This window comes from Rana temporaria, chromosome 2 (genome assembly GCF_905171775.1).
Source record: "Rana temporaria chromosome 2, aRanTem1.1, whole genome shotgun sequence".
In the NCBI taxonomy this organism is placed as follows: Eukaryota; Metazoa; Chordata; class Amphibia; order Anura; family Ranidae; genus Rana; species Rana temporaria.
The window spans coordinates 13392537-13403734 of NC_053490.1; the positions used below are offsets into that span (position 1 = coordinate 13392537).

General features: G+C 42.1%; 1 protein-coding gene across 1 annotated transcript; it reads left to right on the forward strand.

The window, feature by feature from the left end:
- The first annotated feature begins 4681 nt into the window (after positions 1–4681).
- LOC120928163 (olfactory receptor 49-like) lies at positions 4682–5650 on the forward strand. Its single transcript, XM_040339274.1, has one exon. It carries the CDS (start codon positions 4682–4684, stop codon positions 5648–5650), a length of 969 nt encoding a protein of 322 aa, XP_040195208.1.
- The last annotated feature ends 5548 nt before the right edge of the window (positions 5651–11198 follow it).

Here is an 11198-nt window from a genome sequence, read left to right on the forward strand (position 1 = left end):
CGCATTTGCCGCTCCCATTGATTTTCTATGCACATATGCAGATGAGGGAGATACGCCGATTCACGAACGTACTTGCGCCCGGCGCATAATATACACGGTTTGCGTAAGTCGTATGTCCAGCGTAAAGTTATTCCCCATATATGAGGCACAACCCATGCAAAGGTATGGACCAGGGAACACAAGCCGTCGTATTTTACGTTGTACATGAATATGGCTGGGCGTAGGTTACATTCACACCGTAGGCAGTGATTCGACGTATCTTGGGCAGTTGTTCCGACGTGATTCTGAGCATGCGCACTGGGATGCGGCCACGGGACGGCGCATGCGCCGTTCGTTATTCGTATCTTTATGGCGCTCGGCCCATCATTTGAATGGGGTCACGCCTCATTAGCATGGCTCACGCCCACTTCCACCTACACCGGATTACACCGAGGAAACCCAGCGCAGTTTGGGAGGCAAGTGCTTTGTGAATTCTGTGCTTGCCTCTCTGCGCTGCGTCGGCGTAGCGTACATTAGATACGCTACGGCGGCATAAATATGTCTTCCCAAGGTATGTATACCCTCTCCCAGCCTGCACCACTGCATGCACCAATAAAGGAAAACTTCAATGAGGCTGAGGACAATGGAAGGTACTTTTTTGTGTTAGGAAAAACTGTAGCACCCTCCTAGATATGTTGCTATTTAGGTCAGGTAAATTTAGTTCTGGTGGCTCACCTGTAATCAGTTAAGAAGCTTTTGATTGCTTTGGGCTATTCTGGGCTCTGCGGGCTGCAGGTTTGATTGCTTTCCCCTGTTTTTTGGAGGATTGCAGAATATAGTAGGTTGGGGCAGAAAGATAAGCAACCTGAATATTTTTATGGTTTCAGCCAATCCCTGGGGGAAGGTACCAAGTAGGTGGCTGGGAAGTGCATAAATATGCAACGCTGTTCTTGTCCAGAAGAAGTTCCCAGCCTGAAGGGTTGCTTCCCTCTTGAGCAGCCCTGCTGAAAATTTTGCTTGCCCTTATAGAGGTCCCACCTGTGGCAAAGCTAGTGGGCCTGTTCTGCTAAAAATCCCTGATGCTAAGCAATGGCTTTCACTGGGAGGAAATGTCTGGTTGAGATTGAAGGGAGGCATCCAAGTTTTTAGGGACATTGTGATTAAAGACCCCTAGGTTGCTTATTGAGCCATAAGAGAGATTCTTGTGATGGTATTTTAACTATTGATTTGGTTTTATTGTATATACCAAATTCATTTTCAAAGAGATTATGCTGCTGTCCCAATGTCTGGTGATTAGAGCGCTGCCCACTTCTGTCTTTCAATGATCATGTCCCGCATATATAAGCTAGTAGAGCGTCCATATGGCCACGCCTTTTTCTTGTGCATCATCTTTAGAAGAGGCTTCCTTCTGGGACGACAGCCATGCAGACCAATTTGATGCAGTGTGTGGCGTATAGTCTGAGCACTGACAGGCTGACCCCCCCACCCCTTCAACCTCTGCAGCAATGCTGGCAGCACTCATATGTCTATTTCCCAAAGACAACCTCTGGATATGATGCTGAGCACGTGCACTCGACTTCTTTGGTCGACCATGGAGAGGCCTGTTCTGAGTGGAATGGGGATTCTAAAAACCACTGTAGTGGGAGTTATTGCCTGGGTCCTGAAAAAATGCAAGGTGTCCTCTGAATGGTGGCTGTGTGGAGCGAGCAACCCCCTGTGTTCAGTGTGTAGAGGGGAAGCTGCTCCAGCAGGACCTGGTTGATTATGCCTACTAAGGTGGATTTCAGCATTCCTAACAGCCCTCCAAATATAGGATACAGATATTTACATGGTGTCAAACTGGACCAATGTACTATAAGTTGGAAATAAAGTATTTTACCTTAATGCATTCTTTGCCTTAAGGTAAACAAAAAAAAACTTCTGTAATCGGCTCCCCTACCCCCTCAAACACTTACCTGAGCCTGATTTCGATTTAATGCTGTTTTTGAGAACAGAAGCCCTGATCTCTCTCCTCTCACTGGACACAGAGGCAGTGGAAATTATTGGCTCTTGCTGCTGTCAATCAAATTCATTGAAGGGGTGGGGCCAAGCCTTGGTGTATGTGTGTGTATCCATAGATGCACACAGCCCGGGTCGACATTGAGCCTGCATGAGTGCCGCATACCAAGCAGCTTGCAATGGGGACACTCTGAAGGGAGGAAGAGCCAGGAGCACTGGCCAGTAGACCCCAGAAGAGAAGGATTGTAGCTGCTCTGTGCAAAACCATTGGACAGAGCAGGTAAGTATGTCATGATTATTATTTTAATAAAGAATTGTACCGTTACAATCACTTTCAGTACTAGCAAGCACAACTATTTTCTTAAAGTGGTTGTAAACCCATTTTAACAACTTTATGCTACAGGTAAGCCTATATTAAGGCTTACCTGTAGCTACCCCAGATATCTCTTAAACCTGCACGGTTGAGGAGATATGTTCCTGTGTCTGCATGTGCCGAAGTGATCGACACATGCGCACAGAAGCAATGGCACGTCGTGCCGCTGCTTCACTTAGATGTGCCATTATCAGCGGCTCCCGTGCGCATGTGTGGGAGTGATGTCACCGTGGTTTCGGCCAATCACAGCGCCGGAGCCGCAATACACGGAAGTAAGCTCCGGGAATGATGTCCACGACCGGAGGGGGCTCGAGGACTGCTGCGGGGGCCTCGATCTAAGATAAGTAATACATAATGAGCTAGTATGCTTTGCCCGGAGGTGTAACGCTGCACCACCGAATATTGGCAGTTTTTACCATAGTTAATATGGCGTCCATGCTGCTATTGTTCCGCATTTCACAATGAGGCTTGGTTGCATATATACTGGTGAATCACTGATATGCCCTATCCCATTGAGAACATCCTATTGATGACGAAACGCGTCTGGGAAGACGTGCAGTGACGTCACCACGCAAAGGAGGAAGGGCTCCTAGAGTTTGCCGGCCGGCACTTTCGTTTTACACGCTGTTTTTACATTGATGTTTGTGAGTACGCTTACGATTTTAATAAATGACATATTTATACGGAATTATGATATGGTACACCTTCTTTTTTCATTCACAATATCGGATGAGTTGGAGATCGTGCCTGGTGTTTCCTTGGGACCTGTCTTCCCTCATAATCCTGTGAGTCCATAAAGGCCGCGGCTGGGTTATAGACGACTGCATGAAAAGCTTGCCCTCTGGTAAGCGGATCACTTTATTATCATAACACTAGTCACTTTGGTGGTGTGAACTTTCTGGACTTCATATTTGCATGAACTGTATCATCATTGGAGATTTATGCTGGAGTACCATTATTTATGGACTTGACCTATACTATATTCTGCTAATTGTATTTGTTTTAGATTATTTGTGGCGCGGCTCGTTTCTTTTGTATCTTTGTATCGCACGCCAGCTGCTGCCTGTTTTTAGTTTCATTTTTGCATCTTATTGAATGTATTAGCGCAGTTTTTTTGTGTTTCTTATGGTCTAGACATGTGCAGACTGGAATATTTTGTTTCGTTTTTTCGTTTTCGTTTGGAAAATAAATTTATTTAGTTACTCCCGTAAATCGTTTTGATCTATTTCGTTTTTCGTTGGGGAATAGCTTTCGTCCGAAAATCCAATAATACTTGGTTTCTGTGGAATGGTCAAAAGAATATTCGCCGGAACGTCGAATCTTTTTTGGTTTCTGTGGAATGGTCAAAAAATATTCGACGGAACGAATCTTTACGTCGAATCGTACATTTCCATTCGAATATTCCGCCTACAAGAATTCTAATGTTGTATGACTAGTAATAATGTCGAATCTATTCTCTATAATGTCGAATCTATTTTCTCATAAATCGAAATGTATTCTCTGTAATATCGAATCTATTATTTCTATAGTGTTGAATCTTTTCTCTATAATGTCGAATCTTTTCTCTATGATGTCGAATCTTTTCCCTATAATTTCGAATCTCTCTATATCGAATTTTTACCGCAATGAAAATAAAGTATTTTTTATGTCGGATCTTTCGGTTTTCGTTTCTTGCACTTTCGTTATCGTTTGTTAAAACGATAACGAAAAAAAAATGATTTTCGGACGAAAATGCATTCTAACGAAAACTAATGCACATGTCTACTCTGCATACTAGCTCATTATGCTTTTGTCTTGCAGTTTTTTTGTTAAGGGTTTACAACCACTTTAAGTGCACTTTTAGACTTTTCATTACTTTCTAAATAACATTACAATGGTTTCTCTTGGAGTTTATTTTCCATAGATGTTCTTTGATGTCTAATCTAATATAAAGGTAAACAATGAATAATCTTTTTAGTTTATGCAACACAAGTCAATAATGAGCTTATTAGTAATTTGCAGAATCCCATCGCTCCTGGCTGACAGTTTTTTTTTTTTTAATTTCCCTTGATGTTCTCTCCAATATTTCTATGGAAACAGTCCTTGCCAAGACGTGGCTATAAAAATCCTCCAGTAAACAGACATAGGTAGACTAAGAACCAAAACTGGAGACGTATTTTGTATTGATGGTATATCATTATCTTCTTTCATTATCTTATAGATAATATTGATTTTATGTCCATATTCTCACAATGCTTGCCCAATATATCGAATTTCTTAATAACAAGCTTTAATTTACATATTTCTTAAAAGAATGATTGAGTTTTACAATTAAACTTACAGCTTGGAATGATGGAAAATGTAACAAGAATCAGCACAAACTTTGTTCTCCTCGGTATTGTTGAAATGGAGAAGCTAAAATATTTATTTATTGTGATTGCAATAGTTTTATATTTGATCAATATGCTTACCTGTTCATCCATCGCCTACATCATTTTGACAGAAAAAACTCTGCATAAACCCATGTACATTTTCATATGTAATTTGGTTATTGATGTGATGCACGGTAGCTCATCGTTCTTCCCAAAGCTCATCATTGACTTGTTGAGCGGAGGTTCGTCCATCACTCTTGTTGGATGCCTCAGTCAAGCTTTCTGCATCCAGATCTTTTCATCTGTTGAAGTGTGTACCTTCGCTGTCATGGCTTATGATAGATATCTGGCGGTGGCTGAACCCTTAAGATACCACAATCTGATGACTAATAGAAAAGCTGTAAAATTTTGCATTGGGATATGGGTTTTTGATATAGCAAATGAAGTTATCTATGTGACGCTAACGGGAAGACTGACTTTTTGTGGCAGAAATATCATCAATGTTTATTGTGAGACCATGTCCCTTATGTTTCTGGCCTGCGGTGACATAACTGTTGCCAATCTTTATGGAACTGTTTGGGCATTGTCCCTGGTCATCTTTAGTAATGGAACCGCTATCTTTTGTTATATAGGAACATTTATTGTGTGTCTGAAGATATCAATGAAAGACAGTCAGAAAGCCATCCATACCCTGATTACACATGTGCTGACTTTTAGTGCATGTATGTCTTCTGGTCTATTTGTCATTTTTAGATACCGATTAAATGGCGGCTCAGTATCCATTGCAGCACAACTGGCCATTGCTGTCTTAGGACTGACTGTATCTCTGACGTTAAACCCCCTGGTATATGGGATAAGGATGGAAGCTCTGAGAGCGAAGATCCTTCAACATCTACGAAAACTGCTCGGAACCATCCAAACCAACCCTACCAATTCACATGTTAGATAACAAAGTAAGAAGAGTTTGGAAATGGGATGCTTTAAATTCTAATTGAAAAGAGTCACCACCAGTGTGCTTATAAGTTTACATACCCTGCAGGGCCGGCCCTACCATGGGACCCGATGGTACCATTGTACCAGGCAGCACTTTCAGGGGGCAGCACGCCATCCCATTCCGCCAGCTCCACTCTCCACTCCACTGTGGGGCTAATTGCCGCCCGACCGCTCCTCCCGTTCCGCTCTCCGCTCCACTGTGGGGTTAATTGCATGAATAGAGCCATAACAGGTCCTTTTTATACTCCTATATACATGTATAGAGCCATGATAGGTCCACTTTAGTTATCATGATATAAAATAATGGATGTGGGGGCATTTTGGTGGGCGTAATTTTTTTTTTTTGGGGGGGGGGGGCAGCATTTCATTCTTGGTACCAGGCAGCACAATGTCTTGGGCTGGCACTGATACCCTGGTAGAATTTATGATTTTTTGGTCATTTTTCAGAGAATATAAATGATAACACAAAAACTTTTCTCTCACTCATGGTTAGTGTTTGGCTGAAGCCATTTATTATCAATCAACTGTGTTTTCTCTTTTTAAATCGTAATGGCAACAGAAACTACACAAACGACCCTGATTAAAAGTTTCCATACCCTAGTTCGTAATACCGTGTATTGCCCCCTTCAACATCAATGACAGGTTGAAGACTTTTGTGGTATTTGTGGATGAGACTTTTTATCTTCTCAGATGGTAAAGCTGCCCATCCCTCTTGGAAAAAAGCCTCCAGTTTCTATAAATTCTTGGGATGTCTTGCATGAATGGCACGTTTGAGATCTTCCCAGAGTGGCTCAATGATATTGAGGTCAGGAGACTGAGATGGCTGAAATAATTGTAATAATATATATGAATCTGAAATGTATTATGCTTGCTTAAATGTATATTCCCTCTTGTATTTAATCTCTATGTATCTGTAAGGAATGTGAGAATGTTTGTATAACAACACATCCCCCATTATATTGTTTTTGGTCAAGCCTAGATATATGACTTAATGACCAGGTGTAGATCTAATTGTCTATTGATAACAAAACCTGTTTGCTCCATATTTACGTAACCAGAAACACCCCCTGCCTTATTTTCTATTCATCTGTTATCCTATAAATACTCTATGCCATCTCAGTAAAATCAGATACTGTACCTTACTGCACACACTGCCTTTCGTGTCCCAGTTATTAAGGTAGGTCCAGATCTGAAAGGGCGCTGTTGGTAGACCTATAAAGAAGAATGGTTTGTCCCGAACAACTAATATTCCTTTACAATGGCCACTCCAGAACCTTCACTTTATTCTGCTATAGCCAATGACAGGTCGACTTGGCCTTGTGTTTTGGATCATTGTCATGTTGGAATGTCCAAGTACGTCCCATGCGCAGCTTCCTGGCTGATGACTGCAAATGTTCCTCCAGTATTTTTTGACAACATTCTGCATTCATCTTGCCATCAATTTTGACCAATTTTCCTGTGCCTTTGTAGCTCACACATCCCCAAAACATCAGCGATCCACCTCCGTGTTTCACAGTAGGGATGGTGGACCTTTCATCATAGGCCTTCTTGTCTCCTCTCTAAATGTAGTGTTTATGATTGTGGACAAAAATCTCAATTTTGGTCTCATCACTCCAAATGACTTTGTGGCAGAAGGTTTGAGGCTTGTCTTTGTGCTGTTTGGCGTATTGTAAGCGGATACTTTGTGACATTTGCGTAGTAATGGCTTTCATCTGGAGACTCGACCATGCAGCCCATCTTTCTTCAAGTGCCTCCTTATTGTGCATTTTGAAACAGCCACACCACATGTTTTCAGAGAGTCCTGTATTTCACCTGAAGTTATTTGTGGGTTTTTCTTTGCATCCCGAACAATTTTCCTGGCAGTTGTGGCTGAAATTTTAGTTGGTCTACCTGACCGTGGTTTGGTTTCAACAGAACCCCCAATTTTCCACTTCTTGATTACAGTTTTAACACTGCTGATTGTCATTCTCCATTCCTTGGGTATCTTTTTATATCCCTTTCCTGTTTACAGTTCAACTACCTATACCAGCAAATCCTTTGACAATTATTTTTCTTTCCCCATGACTCAGAATCCAGAAACGTCAGTTCAGCACTGGATGAAAGATGCAAGGGTCTGTCAGGAGTCCAGAAACTCATTGACACACACACTAATTACAAGCAAACAGATCACAGGCGAGGATGGTTACCTTTAATAGCCATACAAAACCCTTTGTGTCAACTTGTGTGCATGTTATCAGGCCAAAATCACCAGGGTATGTAAACTTTTGATCAGGGTCATTTGGGTAGTTTCTGTTGTCATTATGATTTAAAAAGAGTAAACACAGTTGATTGATAATGAATGGCTTCAGACAAACACTAACCATGAGTGAAAGAAAAGTTTTTGTGTTATCATTCATATGCTTCGAAAAATGGCCGATTGGTGCATATCTAGGTGCATATGAATTAATATACTGTAGATGAAGGTATTTCCCTTGTTTGGTAAGTATAGGGTTGTGATTTTGGAATTACTGTATTTATTGGCGTATAACACTCACTTTTTTACCCTAAAAATAGAAGGTAAACTGTGCCTGCGTGTTATACGCAGGGGGCTGTGGAAAGTTTTTTCCTGAAAATTCCCTCTTAACTACTTGCTGACCAGCCGCCGTATAACTGTTATACGGCGGCAGGTCAGCTCCCCTGCGCGAGATCATGTAGATCTACGTCATCTCGTGAATCAGCCACTAGGGGTGAGAACCGGGAGCTGTGTGTGTAAACACACAGCTCCCGGTCCTGTCAGGGGGAGAAATAACTGATCGTCTGTTCATACAATGTATGAACAGCGATCAGTCATTTCCCCTAGTCAGTCCCACCCCCCCTTCAGTTAGAACACACCCAGGGAACATAATTAACCCCTTCCTCGCCCCCTAGAGTTAACCCCTTCCCTGCCAGTGGCATTTTTATAGTAATCAATGCATTTTTATAGCACTGATCGCTATAAAAATGCCAATGGTCCCAAAAATGTGTCAAAAGTGTCCGAAGTGTCCGCCATAATGTCACAGTACTGATAAAAATCGCTGATCGCCGCCATTATTAGTAAAACAAAAATATTAATAAAAATGCCATAAAACTATTTTGACAACAAACCAGGCCTCAAACAAAGGCCTCCATCTAGACACATGGTCAAGGATCAAGAACATGATGAAGGATTAAACAACCATCTACATTCCTACCCCAGACAGGAAGCCTTGGGAAGACTGGCTTCTCAAGGTCACTGTTGAATATTTATAACATCATGCAGCCTTCACCCCTCACAATAAACCTCCTAGTGGTTGTTAAGGGAGATATGAACATTCATAGCTCTGGTAAATGCAGAGTCGAAGTGTCACTTTAAATCAGGATGGCTACACTCCCTTACTGACAAATTACACTGTTTCTGCTTAGCACAGTGTAACAGGGCCATCTTAATAGCATCATGGGCCCCTGGGCAAAATAATGCTCTGGGGCCCCTACAATGATGACAGTGCAGGTAAACAGACATCAAGTAGGTAGGAGGCAGACTGCCTCCCCTGTGTATCTCAGTGCCATCATGGGGCCCCCAATTACGGGTCAGCGTGGGCTCAAGGACCAGCTGCTTTGGGGAAAGTGCAGGGGCCCCCCATGCAGCTAGGGCCCCTGGGCAGTGCCCAGGTGTGCCCTCTCATTAAGACAGCCCTGCAGTGTAATGATCCATATCTTATATTTGGAGGACCACTGGGAATGGTGAAAACCTCTGTGGTGATTGCCTGGGTCCTAAAAAAAACAAGGTGTTTTCTGAATAGTGGCGGGACTTAGTAAGCTGTCCCTTCTGTTCAGTGTGCAGAGGGGAATAAACATGTGCACTTTTTTGGGGGGAAATTCAGATGTATTCGAATTTCAGAATTACAATAGTACCAAATTTAAATGAATCCAAAATAATGGAACAAAAAATTCGGACGAAATTCTAATTCAAATACCGTATTTTTCGCACCATAAGATGCACTCCCCAACCCCCCAAATAAATTGGGGAAAGTGTCCCTGCGTCTTATGGAGCAAATAATGTGCATGCTCCGCCACCCCATCGCCGCCGCCGTGTCAGAATACAGACACTCAGCTTCTCTGTGGAAGAGAGAGAGGACAGGATGTGAGGCAGTTCCTTTCAGGGCCATACCAAGTGGAGCGGGACGAGGCGGTCTGCCCCAGGTGCCAAAACATGGGGGGTGTCAGCGGTGTTGCTATAATGGTGTGCTCCGCACCCAGGAGAGTTGACACCCACAAGATGTGACACCATCCCGCAAGTGACAAGAGCCCTGGCTGACTTTTTTTTCAGCTGGAACACCCCCGGCGCTGTGGTTTGGTCCAGTCTGACTTCCTGCCTCTCTCCACTGGCTGCGGGACATACTAAAAGGAATGACGGAATGGAATGCCCATAGACTTTGAACTGCTGTTGCAAACTATGTCCTCAGTCCTCCTTCTTAGCTGCTGCCCGGGTGTATCTAATGCTGAGAGCCAGCCAGAGAGGAGTACTGGCATTGTCCTCCACTGCCTGAGGTGAGCTGGTGCTAAGGGGGATGGGAGGTGTGGGCTGACATGGTATCCACTGTCCATTACCTGAGCTGTTGTGATAGAAGAGGCTGAAGGGGTGTTTGTGACCCTGAGCTGATCTGGAAGGTGGGTTGCTGTGTGTCCACCACCACACAGGTATAGTGTAGCCAAGCTGATTTGATAGGGGACCTGGTATTACGGTGTCCACCACCCTATACACTACCTATAGTAGTAATATAATATTAAATATTTTACTTCAAATCGTTTTTATTGATTTTTTTTTTTCGATGTACAGGTTCAACAATAAAATGTAAAAGAAATTATAGAAACGACAACGCATGTAAGTGAACAGTAAACGTATAATATTAAATATTTGAGAAAAACAATAGGGTTCAGAATATTTTTTTTTCCTTGTTGTCCTCCTCTAAAACATGGGTGCGTCTTATGGAGCGAAAAATATGGTAGATTCGAATAGTTTTCAAATCAATGTCAAATAATTTTTGAATTTGAAAAAGCTTTCCAATTTCCAAAGAGAATAAAATAGAATATAAAAAAAAAGGGATAGAATAGAAAAAAATTGAATAGAATAGAAAAGAATATAACAGAAAATAAAAGAATAGAAGAGTAAAACAAAATATGTAAATAGTGTTCAAACCACACATGTGAGGTATCACCGCGATCATCAGCGAGAGCAATAATTCTAGCACTAGACCTCCTCTGTAACTCAAAACTGGTGACCTGTAGAAATTTTTAGACGTCGCCTATGTAGATTTTTAAGGGTCAAAATTTGTCGCCATTCCACGAGCGGGTGCAATTTTAAAACATGACATGTTGGGTATCAATTTACTCAGCATAACATTATCTTACATGATAAGAAAAAAAATTGTGCTAACTTTACAGTTTTCTTATTTTTTTATTCAAAAAATATGATGTGACATAAAGTATTGCAACGACCCCCATTTTAT